This window comes from Mercenaria mercenaria, chromosome 9 (genome assembly GCF_021730395.1).
Source record: "Mercenaria mercenaria strain notata chromosome 9, MADL_Memer_1, whole genome shotgun sequence".
Lineage (NCBI taxonomy): Eukaryota > Metazoa > Mollusca > Bivalvia > Venerida > Veneridae > Mercenaria > Mercenaria mercenaria.
In genome coordinates, this window is record NC_069369.1 from 41,903,550 (window position 1) to 41,927,302 (window position 23,753).

Genomic DNA, 23,753 nt, shown 5'->3' on the forward strand with positions numbered 1-23,753 from the left:
TCTTCTTAATAGTAGTATTACTCAGCAGGTGAAGTTGTGCACCTGGGGTTTTTTTTTTACTTCTATTGGTCAGACCAGAGTTATAGCCCTTGATTTAGTAAAAAATTTGCATACACTGACATTTGATTTGTATCGCATGTATCTTAAAATGTATTTGTTTTAGAGTCATAAAACATTAAATGATTGTTATATACCATATGTAGTTGAACACCTGTACTATGTTTAAGATTTCATTCAGCAAGAGCAGAGATATGGTCTTTGACTTCGTGAAAAATAGGTATAGATTGGTTAAAGTTTGTGTGCATATGTCTTACAAGATATTTGATATAGAATCATGTAACCATGTTGGAATACTATTCAGTATGTAAATTTATGCACCTGAGTTTTGTTATGGATTTCACTCTGCAAGACCAAAGTTATGGCTCTTGACTTACTCAAAATATGCATGAAGGGCAGGCAAGTTTGTAATGAATGTATCTCAAATAGTATTTGACTTAGAGATATAAAATGTTACAGGATTGTCATACAGCATGTGAAGTTGTACGCATGGTGTTGGTCCTTGACATAGAGTTATGAAATGTTACAGGATTGTAATATAGCATGTGAAGTTCACAGACACTTGGGGCTCGGACCTCCACACACCCCATTCTCCTCCGCCCCTGGTTAAGTTTAGCCAATATATTTTAGCATTTTACCATGTATTGAGCATAGGTGACGATCATAAAACGCATTTTGTAACATTTCAGCGTGTTTTTAAAAAAATGTATTTTTACCATCAATGCTCTCGATATTACAAGATATGAAACATTGCACGAACACTAGGGAAACAATAGCCAGATAAACGTTTAAACGAACCCCTATCAATGAATCACTGGTATCAGTCGTCAGATCTGTTACCATTTTGTCAAATGACACCGGTCCCGACAACTGTCATTTGTATTCCGACGAGAAATCAATAAATAATATAAATCAATCTATCTAAATTCTATGGAACACTTCCTTGCGAATAGATCCCTGCTTTGAACTGCATGCACATATCGTTGCCGGGTACCAAAATTGATACCGTTTCGACTGCATTATACCGAATTATCGCTTGAGCACGTGTTACACGAGGTTTGTTTACATAAAGAAGTGATGATCTGGTTTAACATAGCCGTAAGAGTAACAATTTTGGTTCCCGGTTTATGACATGCGCTACACAAAGCGAGGGTCCAGCACAAGCAAGTGTTCCCATTGTTCGTGCGATGTTTCATATCTTGTAATATTGAGAGCATTGATGGTTAAAATACATTTTTTAAAAAAACGCTGAAATGTTACAAAATGCATTTTATGATCGTCACATATATGCTTAATACATGGTAAAATGCTAAAATATATTGGCTAAACTTAACCAGGGGTGGAGGAGAATGGGGTGTGTGGTGGTCCGAGCCCCAAGTGTCTGTGGTGAAGTTGTACGCCTGGTGTTGGTCCTTGACTTAGAGATATGAAATGTTACAGGATTGTAATATAGCATGTGAAGTTGTATGCCTGGTGTTGGCCCTTGACTTAGAGATATGAAATGTTACAGGATTGTAATATAGCATGTGAAGTTGTATGCCTGGTGTTGGTCCTTGACTTAGAGTTATGAAATGTTACAGGATTGTAATATAGCATGTGAAGTTGTACGCTTGGTTTTGTTTCTTGACCTAGTGGAAAATACACATGAAGTGCCTAATAGATTGTATTGCATATATCTTTAAAAAAATCACCTAGAGTCATGAAACCAGGAAGTGGGAGCACCAGTGTATGGACACACAGTCATCTAGTTAATTTTTCAGACGGTGATGTTGTTTTGAAGAAGTTTTTGCAATCTGCAACAAACCACCAGTTTGACTGTCAAATGACGGCAACAGACGCTGGTGGAACTCAAAATACAAATAATCTACATATCTATTTAATCAGTAAGATACCTTTTATTTTGTTAAATGATACAAGTAATACTTGTTAAGAATAATTCAGTTAAAACAATTGAGTTTATTTTCTAAGCTTATCATGTTGACTATTTTGAGCTTTGGACTTTGCAAAATTGGAGTTGAACATTACTTACAAGGGGTGTGATTTTAACTTCAAATTCTTTTTATATTTTTACTGAAAACTGAAAGACATGCTCAGAGTTATAGACACTGCTGGTTGGCGACCCAGATTTGGACAATTTTACAACCTTTTCAGCTGTCATATTTTTATTTTTAATTCAAGATCCATGAAATGTTACCTGAATCAACTTCAGTTCTTCGGTGTCACTAAACGCGAATTTGTTTGTATCTAAAAATAAACTGAACACGTCACTGAGGCCCAAAAGAGGGTATGTAAATTTAACGTTTTTAGAGTGTTGCAGGACCCAGAAATCGGACAGTAGGAAAACACTAATTATCATCATTTCTGTCTCGCAGAATCACTTTTAGGTTGGTGTTAAGGATAAAAAGATATGTTTACTTAGTTTACATTCAACTATTAATGTTTGATATAAGGCTGTCGAGAGTTAAAAAATTCAGCTGGCCTATATAAGACACAAAATTGTAATTAAAAAAAAAATTGGTTAATAAAAACGCATTTAACTCATGTTATTAACGGGAAAACCTTGACACTTGTTTTGAAACACGCAATTTTCTCCTCTGCATAAATTTTAGCAGATTGTACATGAGTACCCCTTGAATAATGTTGGGGCCTCAAAACAAGTATGTGCAAGCGCACTGAAAGCACATGCAACATCCCCCAGCGGGAGCTGTCACAACATTTCGTGAACAAATGTAAATATTCCAATTTTGTAAGTTTTACTCACCGATTTGCAATTGTTGCAGTGGATGTTGCACATAATGCAAGCGTCTTTGTACTTGTCAACAAAGATAAAAACTAACGCCAAAATAAGCGTTTATGCGACTGTCCGGGTTTCTGGGTTTTCAGAAATTCTGGGACGCCAACCAGTATAATTTAAAAAAGTGGAAAATTTATAATGCCTTAAATTAGTAAAAATTATTTCCTGACTAGATAATTCAAAGACATCTCAGAGCATTAAAATATATAGAAATGACAGTTTCTTCAAACAAATGTTGTGTATTTTATTCTTTAATATTGGTGAGGCATTAATCTTTTTGTTGAATTAAGTAAAATCATTTGATTTCATTAGAACTAAATTTGTGTATTTGGCAAAAATGCCTTATTCATGGTAGGTTTCAAAAAGAAATGAAATTTGTGTTGTTTATGCTGCGTTTACACTTAGCCACGATGTCCACGATGTTCACGATTTGAGTGAAGCATGGGGGGTCATGGTATCGAATCGTGGTGATCTTGAGGGAACTTGGTGGAATCGTGATGATCGTAAGGATCGTGACAAAATTTTTGACAGTCAAAACTTTTTCCACGATTATCCCGATTTTCATTAAATTTTGAGAGAGTGTGATATAGGAAGTGGAAATCGTAGTAGAGCGTAGCACAGCTTAACAGACCTTAACATAGCACATCAGACCTTGATGCTCCATCGTAGGGGATCTTGGTGAACTTGGAAACATGATTCCTTAAGTTCAAATAGATCTGGAGGCATCTTGACATAGTTGACATAGAAACCTACATCACGCCTGAGTTCTCTGTTGAGAAGTTGAGAGTATTATCCCAATTGGTGCCTTCGGTTTACACTTAATCATGGTCTCATCCTGCAGGGCCTAGGCCTTCTATTTCTTCATCACCTTCCTCTCTTCTATCCTGTCCTGTTCCATCCCTTGTTGCTGCTGACGACGAGTAACTATAAAGGCATACATAAAAATTGCCAATTCGACATCTTCTTCATCTCTTAGATGCATAGCTCATTCCTCTTTGGAATCTCTGGAGAGAATGAGAGGATGACCCATGCCTCCTATTTATACTCCAATCATGCTCAAAACGTGACAATCTTGATCAAATCATGGCCATAAGTCGTAGCAGAGCTTAACAGAACTTGATAACGTGAGGGATCTAAATAGAACTTGACAAAACGTGATAGCATATCGTGGTAATCGTAAGTGAACTTGAGAGAACGTGATGAAAGTCGTGGCAGATCTTGACCAGATCATGTTGGTTTCGTAACAAAACATACTGAGAGCGTAGGAAAGCGTAGTAATACAAAATTGATGCAATAAATCGTGGAGCTCCGTGCTGTTTTTAAATCGTGGACATCGTGGCTAAGTGTAAACGCAGCATTACTGAGATGTAATTTCAAAGATTGATGTAACAATTGAATCTGCAAAAATAAACTTCCACCCAATATTAGTAATTTTATAGTATATATATTACTTTTTCACAATTTTTAAGCATATTCATTTTACATAAACGTAAAAATACTTGTCATGTAAAGAAATATATATTATTGATTTAAGGAGGTAGGTTACCTTGTTACAAGGGTAAAATTCAAATTAGTTGAACCGCAGCATTCTTTTGTATTTCGTGTAATATGAAGTTTTAACTGCTACAATCTCAATTTCGTTTGTCTCTATCCCTTCAAGTTAAATTTGTATCCAGGTTTGAAGAACATGACCCTCCAAAGGTATTTCATATTGAAAGAAGAAGGAAAATACAGATATTTAACACTTTTCAGTGTATTTTAGTTTCATCGATATCCGTAGAAGTCTGCATAATTGATAATTTTACTAATATGCACGTTAGCTTTCTAATATAAGCTTAAAATGTATATGTCGTGGGGCTCGTGTTTCCATGGTAACGCATTTTCTCTCATTTTTAAACAACTATGTATATAAATAAGGGTTTTCGATGGCCTCAGTGCTATTCTGTTAATGACCAACAGGGAATATTTGGGTAATATTATTAGCAAAATACTAAGCACTTTACATGGTACCCTATTTTTCTTAAAGTTTAAAGTAACCATGGCAACAGAGATGTTTAAAATAGCTTATATCTTGCTTTTTGTCCTAATTTTTTTTATAAAAAGTATTGAATAAGATTATCTTTCTAGTTGATGTAGTTTTAAAACATATTATTTCTAACGTAAGTTATATTTTCGTGTTATTTGCATTTATTCAAACAAATTTCACAGCTCAGAATACTTACAGCAGTACCCCTCGTCTGGAATTTTTCAAGGAAAAATCGTTCAGCATGCTGCTTTTATTCTCATGGTATTGTTGAAATGAAAATAAAAAGCCGAAGCTGTGTTTCTTATATAGACCAGTGTCAACGCTTTTAAATTTTACATTTAGATACATAGGTCACGGGCTTCGTTTCCATGGTAACATCAATTAAATTCAAGAAACCACAATTTTCTACTGAAATTGCAACAATTTTAGATCTTAGTTTTAGTACATAAGTAACAAATTATCAACGGAACCTGAAAAATAGGTATTAGAAATCAAACTGCTAGATTTTTTATTTGAAAATGGCCGTAATATAAGATTCTTTCACTGGTTATAGGTGCAGATGGGAATTTCCGGCCTCGAGGGTAACTGTTTAGGCGGTAACGAGGTTCCTACCGAGTTACCGCCTAAACAGTTACCCGAGAGCCGGATATTCCCATCTGTACCTATAACCAGTGACAGAATCTTTTTCTTGCATACCGATATCAAGATATAATAATAAAAATAAAATCAGTCGAACGGCTTTCTTTTTAGAACTATTTCTTATAGCAGCGTATTTAAACAAAGTGCGGGAAATCAACATCCGTAAACAGGAAAGACGTCATGACGTTTCAAAGACAAACAACAATGTTTAGTTCCGGTTTTGTTTTATCAGTTGCAGCGTAACGTTATGAATATTTGATAAAATAACATATTTTGAATCGAGAAATATACTATCAGGAGCAAAGAGGAACTGTCAAGGTATTGGATTTTTATTCCGTTTTTCGAAATAAAGTATAAATAACTACATAAACCTTCTACATATATGTAGTTCGTAATACGTCATTTAAAGCACGAGAGTCATCTTACACCCCGGGGTGTAAGATGGATTTTTCCAGCACTGGTAAAAATACCGGAAATCCCCGTCTGGTATGCAAGAACAAGTAACCTTTCACCCAACTATATTCCAAATAACATTGCTTATCATCATCCATTTTCTTACATTCCGCATAACATTTCAATATATCTACATAAAAGAAGCAAAATATTGATTATTATTCAGAGCAAAAGACTCATAAAAAGTATTTCAGCAAATAATGGTTATTTGAAAATAGTTAAAGTAAAGAAAATGCACAGAATTACGTACTTTCAAGATAAAAGCTATTAATTTTGCGCGGTAACTGACACGTAACGTCATGACGTCAATGACGTCATTTTAAGGCAACATTGTTTTGCAGCGTTTCTGCGGCAATTTATTCATTATTTCTGCATTATTAAACCATAAAGCATCAGATCGAAGACAGGTTCATGATTAATTTTCAGAAGAATGAATATACAGACACATTTAATTTGTCGTAAACGCCGTCGTAAATCGTCACGTTAGCTTCCGGTTGGACATGCGCACATACAAATATGAAGGTAACCTACCTCCTTAAGTGCTACCTAAGCTTTAATCTTACTTCAGTAGCTCCCAGCTTTATGGGGAACATAGATCTGTACAAAATATATATCTTTGATTAATGATGGAGTTTTAAACACAAATGTAATCATCTTTTGATTGACCTCAGATATCAATCACCCGGTAACAATTACCAACATGCCTCCAAATACAGTACAGCTTCAGGAAAACATGGTGACAGGAACGTCAATCTATACCTTTGAATATGCAGATGCTAACAGGGGTAGCTTAGATACCAAATCATGGACTATATCATACAGTGCTGATACAGCCAGTCGTTTCTTCAGCATTGATCCTGACTGTAAGTTGATGAAAATTTAATTTTATTACCATCTTACAATAGTAAATAATCGTTCCATATTTAACTGAAAATGTGCTGTTAAATGCCTTTTTGTGTTAATTCTCTTCTCTTCAAGAGCATATAGAGAGTGAATTAAACTGAAGTGTAATTTTTGAATTGTGTGTGTTTCAGCTGGAATTCTCTCCCTTGCTTTTTCTGAGATTGATGCAGAAGAAGTGGGTGTGAGTACAAATTATGACCTCACCATTACTGTAGGTGATGTAAAGAGTACCACCTCTGATACTCTTACCATTCAGATTATAAATGAGAATGAGGCACCATGGTTTACTGAAGATTATTATGCCATAGAAATTCTTGAAGGACCGGTATGTTGATTTGTTAACTTTAACTTTGCCACTCTGCATATAGTTAAATATTTAAACAACTACCAAAGTAATCTGTGTTATTGGTAGCAATCAAAATAAGAAATATTTATTTATTTATTTATTTGGGTTTTACGGCGCACCAACACAGTATAGGTTATATGGCGCCAAACAGGACTACAAATTTTGGTTTCACATCTCATTTACATCGAAATAAAAACACGAGGTGTGGAAAAATAAGAAATATAGTTATAGTTTGTAAAAAATAATTGTTGGTGGTAATCCAGCAATATCTACTGATGTTTTAGATTGCATTGATAGTGTTGTAAATGCTTTACACTTCTTATCATTATTCCTGACTTTTCAGGATCTGTATTTTGTAATGCAAGATAGTTCTGCATGTTCTGATCAAAACAATTTCCATAAAACTCTGAATATTTTGAAACTTCAAAATATACTCAATAAAATGATAGGGTTGCGTAGTTGAATTTTAGCTCAGCTGTACAGTATAAAATGCCGAGCTATCCTACTCAACCCTGCATCAGTGACCGCATTAACGTAACATCTTAGTTTTTACGCACTATCACTTTATCTTTGTTATTACTTGATGGAGGCATTATCTACACAGGCATTAAAATCCCTACTTTCTCTAAACTCACTGTTTGATGATGTTATTTTAGATGTTACAGACAAGGTAAAACTGTTCAATTCTTAGACTATAGTATTACCAATATTGTGTTATGGATCTGAGATATGGGGTTTCCATGTGTCCAGACATAGAAAGTATATATACCTAAAGTATCTTAAACAAATTCTTGGTGTTAAGCAACAAACATGTAGCAGTGCATATGGAGAATTTAGTGTATTTCCTATGTATGTAATACAAAAAATTAGAATTTAGTATTGGTACAAAATTTTGAAAATGTATTAATGCATAAATTAATGATGGCACAATGACACAAATAATATGTTGTTAAGTAGCTGGTCAGTTAATGTGAGACACTTTTTAAATGAACTTGGATTTTCTTATTTGTGGGATTATGATAGATTATCTGAAACAAATGTTAATGTAGTAAGTAGTAATGTAACAGAGAATTTATGACCAGTAATAGTTACAGCAATGGTTGGCTGAACTTTATTCATCTACTAAATTGGATTACAGTAAACAATTTAAGTTAAATTTTGTTCAAGAAAATTATTTAAGCATAATAAATAATGATGCTTGTAGAAACACTTTAAATAGCAAGATTAAGATGTTCATCTCATCATTTAGAGATAGAAGAAGATGCTACAGAAATGTTGTTAGATCTGACAGAGTATGTAGTTGATGTAATTTAAATCAAGTAGAATCAGAGTTTCATTTTCTGTTGGTATGTCCATTATACAGCAATTTGTGATCAAGTCTTTTGAATAGACATTCAAATATTCTAACATTCCAATATTCTAACAATGCTTTAATAATCATAACAATATTATGTTGACGTCACGTCTAGGTGATATTTAGCACCATGTACGCATTGAGAAATAGCACTTTCAATTTGATCATATATTTTACTTAAAAACATGTTTAAAACAAAATGTCACATAGCATAACTGTCTTAATTATCCACACACACATGTGCACGCACACAAACACACACAAACACACACAAACACATACACAGATTTGTTTATTAGCTGGGCAAAATAATTTGCCATCATTTGCACCCTAACGGAACTATTCCGCAAGATGTATTACCTTTTCCGGTCCTGGCGTGTGTAAACAAAGGAGCGTGAGGACCTACCGTTTGATGCCATACAATGCGCCAATAAACAGTTCTATCATATTTTATGTAAATTATACAATAAAAGATATAGATGTAGAATTGAATAATTTATAGCAAAACTCTGTTTGAACACTATTTATACACTTGGGCGGTTTACGTCATAGAAATAATTTCACTCAGGCTGTGCCCTTGTGAAATTATTACACCCGACATATAACCACCCATTTTGTATAAATAGTGTACAAACACAGTTTTGCTATTGATTATTTCTTAATTATTATACATGGTCTTATATGGCAAAATTCAGAAAACTGAAATCTGCTTACAAAAATTGTTGTTATTAAGCTTGCTAAGTTTGTTGATCTTGCTATGAAGGCTTCAAATAATATTGTTTGATATATTTAATTTTAATATATACAGTAAAGATTATATATTATAGGTTGTAGTAATGATACAATGCATTGTGTAAATATGAATTTAATATGGTACATATATTTATATCTTTCTTATTTTCATGCTATCAATACATGTAGTATTGTCATGTTTGTTATAATTATGTCTCTCTCCCACTGGGGGAGACATATTGCTTTTGTCCTGTCCGTCCTTCCGTCCATCCGTCACACTTCATTTTCGATCAATAACTGGAGAACCATTTGACCTAGAACCTTCAAACTTCATAGGATGGCAGGGCTTATGGAGTAGATGACCCCTATTGTTTTTGGGGTCACTCCATCAAAGGTCAAGGTCACAGGGGCCTGAACATGGAAAACCATTTCCGATCAATAACGTGAGAACCACTTAACACAGAATGATAAAACTTCATAGGGTGATTGGTCATGCAGAGTAGATGAACCTTATTGATTTTGGGATTACTCTGATAAAAGTCAAGGTCACAGGGGCCTGAACATGGAAAACCATTTCCGATCAATAACGTGAGAACCACTTAACACTGAATGATAAAACTTCATAGGATGATTGGTCATGCAGAGTAGATGAACCTTATTGATTTTGGGATTACTCTGATAAAAGTCAAGGTCACAGGGGCCTGAACATGGAAAACCATTTCTGATCAATAACTTGAGAACCACTTGACCCAGAATGTTGAAACTTCATAGGATGATTGGACATGCAGAGTACATGAACCTTATTGACTTTGGGGTCACTCTATTTAATGTCAAGGTCACAGGGGCCTGAACATGGAAAACCATTTCCGGTCAGTAACTTGAGAACCGCTGGACCAAGAATGTTGAAACTTTATAGGATGATTGGACATGCAAAGAAGATGACCCCTATTGATTTTGGGGTCACTGTATTAAAGGTCGAGGTCGCAGTGGATAGAACATGGAAATCCATTTCCGGTCAATAACTTGAGAACCATTTGACCTAGAACCTTCAAACTTCATAGGGTGATAGAACTTACAGAGTAGATGACCCTTATTGTTTTTGGGGTCATTCCATCAATGGTCAGGGTCACAGGGGGCTGAACATAGAAAACACTTTTCAGTCAATAACTTGAGAACCACTTGACCCAGAATGATTGGACATGCAGAGTAGATGATCCCTAATGCAGCCAACCATCAGTGTCTCTTTGACTTTCACTCCTGTCCTCTATTGATTTCTTGCCTATATGACTATGCATCGGGGGAGACATGCACTTTTCTACAAAAGCATCTTCCAGTTTGACAGGCTTTTCAACTGATGTCTGTTAATTAAGCAAACCGCCAGATGGTGATTTTGGCAAACAACATGTATATATGTTTATGCCAATATATATTTTGACATGACTTGACTTTGTTAAATACATGTAATCAGTACATGGTATTACATAGTCAACAAAATATCAAAATGAAAAACAAAACCTGTAATTTTGATCAAAGATGCAAATATTTCCCATAGAAAATATATATATGAAAAAACAGATGGAAATTAGGATATTACTGGTAGTCATCAAACATCTAACACAGTTTTGGAATTCAAACTTTTATGTTGTTATGTTTTTAACTTATGAGTCCAAAAAGACTCTTCACATAAGGGATTAATGTCACCAGTTACATTATCTATTGGCTTAAATGAAAAGTCATTTATATTATGATCCTGTTCATTATAATTTTATGCTGTAATTGATTTATATTATACATTATTATGTTTTACTGGTAGACAGTCTGAAAAGTCCTCATTTTACCAATGTTGTGGAAGCCAAGGATGTAAATAATAGTGAACGGTATGACAACTTTACAAAAGTTATTGCTCTTCCAGTAGGTATCAGTGCTTCTTCCTAAGACATTTAGAAAACAGATTCAAAAATGTTAGGCCTAAAAAAAAAATTCTTTGTTTCCGGTAACATGCTCAAAAAAATTAGGGTAGGTAGGTCGGAAAATCTTTTTTTTTGGATTTTTTTTTCATTAAGGGAGACTTTTCTATAATTATATTGTTGAATGTTGGTACACTTTATAGTTACATCAAGGAAAAAAAGTATTTGGCACAGAGTTACCAAACCTCACACGATTGTCATTCAGCATACGAGGGGCGTTCAATATGTAATGTTACTCCGTATGTAGTTCCGTAACCGCTTGTTATTTTTAGATGCGGTTTTCGGCACCTTATAGAGCAATTTATTGGGAACGCAATGCTATATAAATTATAAAAATCGCTAGATTCAAAGTAAAAATATAATCATTTTAATGAGGTGTACTCGGGTATACTGGGCAATTTTATGTCCAAAATATTGAGATTGTAATATGCAATTCCTTGATTCTATTATTCAACACTAGAACTATAGTTCAATTTTCAGTTTTAACAGATAAAACAAATCATGATCTTCACAATAATATTTGAAAACTAGAATAAAAAAGTTTATAACAGTATTAAATTGAGTGTGTATATTTTTACTCGAAAAATGATAAGTTGAGTACAATAAGCCTCTGCAATTTTGTCAGGCGCGATAATCATCATTTTAAAAAATCTTGTATCGTAAGTTGATACTAGTATCTTACTTCTTGATTGCGAAACTAGTTCTTACAACTTTGATTAATTGCTCTCAACACCCATTCCAGATGGAATCAATCTCGAGTTTAGATATTTTTAGTTGTGTTGTAAAATTAAAAATGCAATAAATAGTTTAAAACAAATGCAAACTCATTACAAATTGCTGTACCTCGTAGAAAAATGATAGAATTTTGTGATTTTACAAGTTATTAAATTTTTCTGAGACTCTGGATGCCTAGGACAAACCCAAATTTTAATTAATGTCCAGTATACCTGAGTACACCTCACTAAAATGATTATATTTTTACTTTGAACATGTCGATTTTTATAGATGATATAGCATTGTGTTCCCAATAAATTGCTCTATAAAACCGCATCTAAATATAACCAGCGGTTATGGAACTACATACGGAGTAACATTACATATTGAACACCCCTCGTATGTTGTGCTTCTGGTGATTTAACTGAGATTTCACACAGCCAGAACAGAGTTATGGCCCTTGACTTAGTCAAAAGTATGTTTGTCTGTCCATCCAAAATTGTGTTGTGTATATCTCAAAGTATTTGACCCAGAGTCATCAAACCTCACAGGATTGTCCTTCAGCATGTGATGTTGTACACTTGGTGTTTTAATTGTGATTTTACACAGCCAAACCAGAGAAACTGCCCTTCACTTTGTCCAAAAAAGTGCATAAAAAGGGCATAAAAGTTTATGTAGCATGTATCTCAAAAAGTGTTTGACCTAGGATTATGAAACATTGTAAGGAAACAATCAAGCATATGATGTTGTTGGCCTGGCATTCTCTTTGGAATTTCACTCCTCTAGACCAGAGTTGTGGTCCTTGACCTAGTGAAAAATACATGTAAAAGTACTTAAAAGTTTGTGTTGCATGTATCTAAGAAATATTTCACCTAGAGTCCTGAAACCATGTACAGTGATAGGCAATGGGGGCACCAGTGACCTATGGACACACATCCAGTCTATCATTAGGAAGAAAGAAAATGCCTACTTTTAATATTTTGTGGAACTTTTGTCATGCACACATATTCAATTATACAGTATCCATACTGTCTGCTTCATGTTGTTTTCTGTATCAGGATGGTACTCAGGTTACTGCTGGTACATTGTTTACCTTCAATGATGAAGACCTCACAGATAATGGAAACTCGTACGAAGATCACTTCTTTTCATTAGACTGTGACAATGTTACAAATACGCAAAGATTCTATATTGATACTGATTCAGGAGACATTCAGTATGAAGGAGATTATGACCTTGACACAGCTGGGACACCCTTGGATCTGGAGTGTACCATAACAATCACAGACTATCATGGACTGTATGATACTGCCAGTCTCTACATTCATGTCAAGAATGACAATGAGTTCAGTCCAGAATTTACACATACCTCCTACACTTTTTATCTTCCTTCCAATACAAAAGTCGGTACGTATTTGGCGACAGTGTCTGCCGTTGATTATGACTCTAGTGATGATGACGACAATGTGATAACCTATACATTAGATGCAGCAGGACAGGCCTTGTTGACAATAAATAATGACGGAAACCTCTATACAGTTGAAAGTTTTGATTTGCATATTGGGTCAACACATACTGTAGAAGCATATGCCTCAAATTATAATGTAGCGGGTAGAACAGGGACCACAGTGATCACCATAGAGATTCCAGCTACCACTACTACAACAACAACAACAACTGATAGAAATAAAGGTAAGATGTTTTCAGAATTAACATGACATTTCTTGAAACCTGAATAACCTCTTGCAGCGTAAATCATTCTTTGAATGAGTTATTATCAGGGAAGCTTTCCTTGACCAGAATGACACTATATTCTGTAAACATTTCTACAAACTAAAATCTAATTGACTTATAGACTTTTAACATTTTATTCAACAATTGGAAGCACATGCTGATAATTATTAAAGACTTTTTTTTTCAGATTTCTATGAAGATGAATGGAGTTACTACTGGTTGTTGGCAGCACTGTTTGGTTCTGTTGTAATTGTGGTTGCTGTGTCACTGGTGTGTTACCGTATCTGTAGGCTGACAAGGATTGGACCATACTGTTATCATTGCTGTATGAAGGGAATATGCTGTAGACCACCACCGTAAGTCATATTTGTAACTCAACGTCGTAAGTATTTCATAATCCAATATCATTGTTATATGAAGAGATTATGCTATAGACCAAATTTGTTAGTGGTATTTGAAACTCGACATCAAAAGTATTTCATAATCCAATTATCATTGTTGTATGAAGCAATTACTGTATGAAGGGATATGCTGTAGACAGCCTCCATTAGTGATATTTGTAACTTTAAATCGTAAGTATTACATAATCCAATAAGACCGTTGTATGAAGTCATTGCTGTATGAAGGGATATGCTGTATACTGTCTATGTTAGTAATATTTGTAACTTTACATCATAAGTATTTCATAATTCAATATCATTGCTGTATGAAGTCATTGTTATATCAAGGGATATGCTGTAGACAGCCTCTATTTGTGATATTTGTAACTTTACATCATAAATATTTCATAATCCAATACCATTTCTGTATGAAGCCATTACTGTATGAACGGAAATGCCTCAGTACTTGTTATACCCTACCCCTAGGTATTCTATAAGAACCATGGTCATGAACGGGAAAATATACTAACCCGTTTCAATCCCGCATTTCATACCTAAAGCATGCAGTGCGGTAAATGTGTACTATGGATATCAAACAAGCGGTAATTTATCTTCCATTGTGTACCGGTCACATTTTTTTCAATACATCTTATCTTAGAAAAACAACACGTAGTTTATAGTTATTTCAACGTTACACAAAAAACATGCTTGAACTTCCCTGGTGAAGTTCCGTTCTAGATTACAAAACCATTCTGATTGGCTGTTGTGAAAATGTATGTCAATCGTCATTTAACTACACGTGTTCGCTAAAATGTGAAAATGCAGCATAAATGTGCAAAATGAATAAAATAAACAGAACAGATGCAGACCAATGTACGATTTCAAATTAAAGATCATATACAAGGTGAATTTCATTCATCATTTCGAGTTTTAGTGTAAAATTGTGATTTTTTAAAATTCTGCTTTTGTTTGTTTACGTTTTGCCGAACATGTGCACACTGCCGTGACCTCTAGACCGGATGTTCATTAGGGAAAGTCAAGCAAGTTTTTTCAGTAATGTTGACGAAAACATAAAATATGTTGATAACCTCAGCAATATGGAATATTGAGACAATGTGACTGATGCATGATGGAAGATAAATTATCGCTTGTTCAATATACTAGGTACCCATTCACCAAACTGCGCGTTTAAGTTCAGAAATGTACGATTGAAATGGGTTAGTGCACTTTCCCGTTCATGACCATGGTTCTTATAGAATACCTAGGGGTAGGGTATAACACGTACGGAGGCATTTTCTTTCTGATCTGCTGCCAGTGTATACAGCCTATGCTAGTAGTATTTGTAACTTTACATTATAAGTATTTCATAATCCAATATCAAAGCGTTATGAAGGGATATGCTGTAGACTGCCTCCTTTAGACTTTACATCATAAGTATTACATAATCCAGTATCAGTGCTGTATGGAGGGATATGCTGTAGACAGCCTATGTTAGTAATATTTGTAAGTCAACATCATAAGTATTTCAAAATCCAGTATCATTGTTGTATGAAGCCATTGCTGTATGAAGGGATATGCTGTAGAAAGTCTCCATTAGTGATATTTGTAATCTTATATCATAAGTATTTCATAATTCAATATATCTGCTGTATGAAGCCATTACTGTATGAAGGGATATGCTGTAGACAGCCTATGTTAGTAAAATTTGTAACATCATAAGTATTTCATAATCCAGTATCATTGCTGTATGAAGCCATTACTGTGTGAAAGGATATGCTGTAGACAGCCCCAATTAGTGATATTTATAACTTTATATCATAAGTATTTCATAATCCAATATCATTGCTGTATGAAGGGATATGCTGTAGACAGCCTCCATTATTGATATTTGTAACTTTACATCATAAGTATTTCACAATTCAATATCATTGCTGTATGAAGTCATTACTGTATGAAGGGATATGCTGTACACAGCCTCCATTAGTGATATTTATAACTTTACATTATAAGTATTACATAATCCAGTATCATTGCTGTATGAAGTCATTATTGTATCAAGGGATATGCTGTAGACAGCTGCCATTAGTGATATTTGTAATTTTACATCATAAGTATTACATAATTCAGTATCATTGTTGTATGAAGCCATTGCTGTATGAAGGGATATGCTGTAGACAGTCTCCATTAGTGATATTTGTAACCTTACATCATAAGTATTTCATAATTCAATATATTTGCTGTATGAAGCCATTACTGTATGAAGGGATATGCTGTAGACAGTCTATGTTAGTAATATTTGTAACATCATAAATATTTCATAATCCAGTATCATTGCTGTATGAAGTCATTACTGTATGAAGGGATATGCTGTAGACAGTCTATGTTAGTAATATTTGTAACATCATAAATATTTCATAATCCAGTATCATTGCTGTATGAAGTCATTACTGTATGAAGGGATATGCTGTAGACAGCCGCCATTAGTGATATTTGTAATTTTACATGTAGACAGCCTATGTTAGTAAAATTTGTAACATCATAAGTATTTCATAATCCAATATCATTGCTGTGTGAAGGGATATGCTGTAGACAGCCTCCATTATTAATATTTGTAACTTTACATCATAAGTATTTCATAATTCAATATCATTGCTGTATGAAGTCATTACTGTATGAAGGGATATGCTGTACACAGCCTCCATTAGTGATATTTGTAACTTTACATTATAAGTATTACATAATCCAGTATCATTGCTGTATGCAGCCATTAATGTATGAAGGAATATGCTGTAGACAGCCGCCATTAATGATATTTGTAATTTTACATCATAAGTATTACATACTCCAGTATCATTGCTGTATGAAGCCATTACTGTATGAAGGGATATGCTGTAGACAGCCTTCATTAGTGATATTTGTAACTTTACATCATAAGTATTTCATAATTCAATTATATCATTGCTGTATGAAGTCATTGCTGTATAAAGGGATATGCTGTACACAGCCTCCATTAGTGATATTTGTAATTTTACATCATAAGTATTACATAATCCAGTATCATTGCTGTATGAAGCCATTACTGTATGAAGGGATATGCTGTAGACAGTCTCCATTAGTGATATTTGTAACTTTACATCATAAGTATTACATAATCCAGTATCATTGCTGTATGAAGCCATTACTGTATCAAGGGATATGCTGTAGACAACCACCATTAGTGATATTTGTAACTTTACATCATAAGTATTTCATAATCCAGTATCACTGCTGTACGAAGCCATAACTGTATGAAGGGATATGCTGTAGACAGCTGCCATTGGTGATATTTGTAACTTTACATCATAAGTATTTCATAATCCAGTATCAATGCTGTATGAAGCCATTACTGTATGAAGGGATATGCTGTAGACAGCCCTAATTAGTGATATTTGAAACTTTACATCATAAGTATTTCATAATCCAATATCATTGCTGTATGAAGTCATTGCTGTATGAAGGGATATGCTGTACACAGCCTCCATTAGTGATATTTGTAACTTTACATCATAAGTATTACATAATCCAGTATCATTGCTGTATGAAGCCATAACTATATGAAGGGATATGCTGTAGACAGCCAATGTTAGTAATATTTGTAACTTTACATCATAAGTATTTCATAATTCAATATCTTTGCTGTATGAAGGGATAATGTTGTAGACAGCCTACGTTAGTAATATCTGTAACTTTATATCATAAGTATTTCATAATTCAGTATCATTTCTGTATAATGTCATTGCTGTGTGAAGGGATACGCTATATACGTGTATAGTCTATGTTAGTAATATTTGTAGCTTTACATCATAAGTATTTCATAATCCAATATCATTGCTGTATGAAGTCATTGTTGTATGAAGTCATTGCTGTATGAAGTCATTGCTGTATGAAGTCATTACTGTATGAAGGGATATGCTGCAGACAGCCCCAATTAGTGATACATGTATTTGTAACTGTACATCGTAAGTATTACATAATCCAATATCGTTGCTGTTATGTAACCCAGCTTCAAAGGTAATCTAGTAATAACTCTCTTAATATTTATAATCCAACTTCCTAAATTATCTTTACCAACTGTTCGGGAACTTGGATACCACAGTAAAAACGAGTAGGCGCTGATTCACTTTACAGTTTATTCTCTAGCGTAGCGATTCTCTGAAATTTTAAACAATTATACATATACTAAAGAAAGTATATTTAAATCACAGATAAAAAACACATATTCAATATATTCAAAGTGACAGTTACATTTCTTACACAAATATCTCTAATTAAATTTCTTAAACACGCCAATAAGTATTCAAGCGCAAATATATAATAAACGACCTTTTAAAACAAAACATTTAATTTCAATTCAATAATTCTTACCAATTTTTGATCTTTACATCAAGTTCCTGAATAGAAATATATGTTTGCTCAAACGGAAGTGACGTTCAAGTACAATAACAATAACAGAAAATGATGACGTCGATGTCAATGGTTGAATGTCGCGTAACGGCATGTTAGAAAAGGCGGTAAATGCATGAATTTAAATTAGAAATCATGAGTAGGACAATAATTCTATCATACAGAGACAAAAAATCAGATGAGCATCTTCACCAGCAGTCACACAGTAACAATTATATATATATACCATGAGGGAGTGTGTTATGATTGGGCCTTTGTGAACTTGTTCACAAAAACTGTTGTACTCATGTGGGCTGTAACTCTGCCATCCATAAAGGGATTTTGAAATAACTTGGCATAAATGTTCACCATAATAAGATGACCTATCATGCACAAGACCCAGGCCCCTAATGAGACGACCTATCATGCACAAGACCCAGACCCCTAGCTACAAGGTCAAGGTCACACTTAAAGGTCAAAGAATAAAACAGGGTCTGTTTCGTGTCCGTCCATAACTCTTCCATACATGAAGGGATTTTAAAATAACTTGGAAGAAATGTTAACTATAACGAGACGATGTGTCTTGCGCAAGATCCATACCCCTAGCTTTAAGGTCAAGGTCACACTTAGAGGTCAAAGGTTAACAGGGTCTTTCATGTCTAGTCTATACCTCTGCCATCCATGAAGGGACTTTAAAATTACTTGGCATAAATGTTTACCATAATGAGATGATGTGTCCTGCACAAGACCCAGACCCCTAGCTCCAAGGTCAAGGACAGACTTAGAAGTCAAAGGTTAATGGGGTCTGTTTCATGACCGGTTCATAATTCTGCCATTCAAGGGATTTTGAAATTACTTGGCGTAATGTTCCCCATAATGAGACAATGTGTCATGCGCAAGATCCAGACCCTAGCTCTAAGGTCAAGGTCACTCTTAGAGGTTAAAATGGTCTGTTTCTTGTCTGGTCCATAACTCTGCCATCGATGAAGGGAATTTAAAATTACTTGGCATAAATGCTCGGGGGTTGTTTGTCACTAATAGTGACAGCCAATTTCTATAGTTCCGGCATATATTGTATATATTACAGGCCTGGTGTCCGAGGGTTTGGTGACAAAGGCTATGATTTGGCTAGTTTTGGACATAGACACAAATATGCTGACGAGGATGCAGAAATTGATGGCTGGCTACCCACAAAGCGAGACTCCAAAACCAAGAAAACAAATGTATAACTTATGCTTTACTTATATTCTTGCATATTTACTGCTAAAATGACCCAAAGTGAATGTTTTATAGAGGAAATGTCTTCTTCATTTGATGTTCTGAAATTTTTTTTAAAAACTGTTATTAAATAACTATTAATTATTAGCCCTTAAACACAGCATTTGCCTCGTCCAATAATACAAAGGCCTCCTCTATAACAGTGCCAATATCTATATCAGTCAGTGGCCCTGGGCCAAAAAGTGATATAGATATAAAGCCCGCATTTTAAGGAATTTGATTGGCTAATTAGACAGGGCCAAAAAAAAATGATATAGATTCGCAGCTGGAAGTTCGGAAACGGCAGCCATTTTGTTTTTAAAGTCAGTAAGCGTTGACTGAGCATAGTTTTTAGCGTACAAACAACATGGTTTTGATTATATCTTGATTACTTTACTTAATATTTCCATAAAAATGGTTAAAGTATGTTGTGTATTTTTAGAGTTGTTCTTTGTTACAATAATTAAATTGAGTTTTTAAATTTTGAATCCTTTAAGTACATGAAGTTATTTAATAAAATTGTTAATAGATAAGTGATTGTTATTTGTCCTTGTGCCAATACGACTGCCCTCAGACAAATAACAGGGCCGATATCAAATCACTTATTTATCAACATATATTAATATTGTTATTTGCCATATATTATTGAAACTGTTGGTCACATTTTTGTTTCAAAGTAAAAGTTGTGTGGTATGGTACACCAAAAAGTAAATATAACTGGTTAAGTTAGAGGAGAACTGATCAACGAAATGTTACACAAATGCACTCGGCCGGTTTCCTGTTTAGCAGTGGTTCCTCATATTCAGATTTGTTACATCAGAGTTTCACTAGCACTAGTTGTATGTTACAGACCCCTGCAGAAGGTGCACGGTATGGTACACCAAACAGTGGATATGACTGGTCTGGTGAAGTGAGACCTGAACCAATCTATGAAATGTTCCGAGTTCCTTCAACAAGCACTGTACCAAAGGCAGCCAACTACCTTGATCCTTATACATCAACTAGAAAGGTTCCCAGGTATACTAGACTGTTAGATTGGATTAGTTTGCTTTTAACTACCAACAGCCCTGTTTTGTGTCATTTGATACTATAATGGGTAGCTGTGGTCTAATGGTTAAAGTGTTAGCAGCTCAAGTCAGACGTTAAGCCCCTAGTGGGTCACCTTCTCGTATGACATTATTTCTGGTCTTTCCAGGAAGCTGACTTTAAAGGATTCGGTTTTTTAATGTTATAGCTTTCATAACAATTGAAAAGTAACCACTTCTGACCTTTTAACTTCACACTGTTATAATGAGATTGCTTACTGCAGGTAATTTTCTTATATTACAGCTGGAAAGATCGGAGACCTCTCGTGGACAGGCCATGACAAATCTCCACCCCCACTTACACCACAATGACAAAGAAAGCTTCATTTACATTTCCGTCATTGTTTTGGAAAACATATTATCAACTTTAAAGGCTGCAGGTTGTGTCACTGTTTTGGAGACATTAACTTAGTTCTGTACGTTTGATAAACCAAAGTGATGGTGTAACACCATGTATCCCGATAACTTAGAATAAAGCCTGGACTTCACATACGAAAAGGAAAATCAGTTTAATATGAATTAATGGCAACACATGAGTAAATCTATTAAAACGGCAACGTTACTATCTTTTTTAAATTAAAATGTTTGACAGGTTATATAATGCCAAATAATGTTTTAGAACCAGCTTGAAATGTATGGATCACTTTTATCATAGGCAAATATTTCAAAACCAAGCACACAGATATACACATTTTATCCACCAACATTAAATCGCCCAATGCCGGAGATTTTATCTCATCATTTTGTATATCATATGATTATTACTACTGTGAGGAGTTTCAATAAAATGTACACTGTAGAACAAATTCTATTTGCCAAAATGTTATCAAAATTGTGATTTTCCAATAAACAGCCATTATGACACCCCTTTATGAAAACTTGTGTGAGGTTCAAATTTTTCCAATCAGTCTAGCAAAAAATCAAGCACATGACCCTATGTTTTTTATTTGCAGAATGTTCTAAGTATATTCTCAAGTTTTGGAAAAAATCCAGGTTCAAATCAAATTCTACATTGTAGAAAAAGAATTGATCACAATGTGCAGAACTACCATAAATTCAGTGTTTTTGTTGTTGTTTTGGAATGACTGTTACATGGACTGTCTTACAATGCTTGCAGATTTCATATACTAGCAAACTTGCAAACTTCTATGAAACAATTCACATTTTAGTCACTATTTTGCAGGCTGAAAAAACTGTTTTGGATATATTTACGTATTAACATACATCTGTAAATTAAGTTTGTTCTTTTCTGGCATAACTTTTTCTTTAATTTTTATCAAAATTGCTCTAATCAAGAGACAACTGAAAATGTGACATCATTCTGTGTTATTCTTCATTTTCTACAGACTGCTGTTATCTTTTATGTTCAAAAGATGTATTTGCAATACAAAACTTTTATACACAAGGATTATATATCGTTTAAAGACATTTGATTGTCCAATATTGGCTTTGTATTGTAAAACAATGGGGATTCAAAACATTGCAATAGAACATTAATAATTATTTAAATGCAAAATTACGTTATAAACAGTGTAAATGCTTTCTGCTGATTGCTAATCAATTATTTAGCCAACTTTTCTTTTTGTGATAAACATTTGGTAAAAATAAACCCTTGTTAAAGTTGTTATAGTCATAATTAAACAATTTTTGTAATATTTTATTTATCACTGTGTGTGTTTTTTGTGTTTCAGATGGGAGGGTGGAGGGGCACTTAGAGTTTCCCTTCTCTGTCTGTCTGTCCATCCATCCATTGTTCTGTCTGAATTTGTGTGGTGCATAATTATCTAGGAAGTATTTGACCCAGAGTCAACAAAGCTTACAGGATTCTTAGTCAGCATGTGAAGTTGTGCACTTGCAGTTTTAATTGGAATCTCACACAGTCAAACCAAAGTTATGGCCCTTGACTTTGTCAAAAATATGCATATAAAGGGCCTCAAAGGTTTGTGTCTCATGTATCTCAAAAAGTATCTTAACTATGATTATGAAACATTAAAGGAATATTGTTCAGCATGTGAAGTTATACACCTTGGCTTTTGTTAGAGACTTCATTCAGCCAAACTAGAGTTATGGCCCTTGGCAAAATATGCATAAAAGGATATAAAAGTTTTGTCGCTTGTATCTTAAAATATTTTTGAGCTAAGGTCATGAACATAATAGGAATATTATTCAGTATGTGAAGTTACGCACTTTGTATTATATTTGGGATTTCTGTTGCTCAGATCAGACTTAAAGTCCCTGGTCAGGTCAAAAATATGCATAAAGGGCATACAAGTTTGTGGTGCATGTATCTCAAAAAAATATTTTACATAGAATCATAAAACATTAGAGGATTGTTATATAGCATGTGAAGTTGAGCATCTAGCGTTCTACTTGGGATTTCACTTGGCTAGACCAGAATAATGGTCCTTGACATAGAGAAAAGACTGTCCCATAAGGACGAACATGCCCTGTGGCATTGAATGAATATGTTAATGGCGATATTTAGACTTTAGGAACCTTTGACTACGACTGTCCGCGCGGAAGTGTCTTATGTGGTACAATTATGCCATATTTTAAACCATGCATGAATGACAAATATTGTGGACCGACACGCCCATCACACTATCATGAATTGCTTTAACGTCTAAGTGTGTCCTTGACTTTGAGCTACGGACCTGGGTTTGCGCGCGACCAAGTTGTCTTACTGTGGTACACATATGCAAGTTATTTGAAAATCTCATGGATGAAAGTATGGACGGCAATGCACTATCATGAAATGTACCATTTAGTTAATGTGACCTTACCTTTGAGCTACAGACCTGGGTCTGCGCGCGACACTCGTCTTACTGTGTACCATTCATGCAGTTATTTGAATCATCATGGATGACATGATTGACGGGACGATGCCTAA

General features: G+C 34.3%; 1 protein-coding gene across 1 annotated transcript in view; it reads left to right on the forward strand.

Annotated features, from left to right (window-relative positions):
* The window catches only part of LOC123546990 (fat-like cadherin-related tumor suppressor homolog), a 117,302-nt gene extending 94,775 nt beyond the window's left edge, over nucleotides 1-22,527 (forward strand). The window contains exons 12-19 of the mRNA XM_053551301.1: nucleotides 1,818-1,940; nucleotides 6,641-6,832; nucleotides 7,004-7,197; nucleotides 13,044-13,677; nucleotides 13,907-14,075; nucleotides 19,609-19,744; nucleotides 20,629-20,795; nucleotides 21,108-22,527. Of these exons, the coding sequence (XP_053407276.1) occupies nucleotides 1,818-1,940; nucleotides 6,641-6,832; nucleotides 7,004-7,197; nucleotides 13,044-13,677; nucleotides 13,907-14,075; nucleotides 19,609-19,744; nucleotides 20,629-20,795; nucleotides 21,108-21,144 (1,652 nt within the window). The 3' untranslated portion in view covers nucleotides 21,145-22,527. The remainder of the gene's footprint in view (nucleotides 1-1,817; nucleotides 1,941-6,640; nucleotides 6,833-7,003; nucleotides 7,198-13,043; nucleotides 13,678-13,906; nucleotides 14,076-19,608; nucleotides 19,745-20,628; nucleotides 20,796-21,107) is intronic.
* The last annotated feature ends 1,226 nt before the right edge of the window (nucleotides 22,528-23,753 follow it).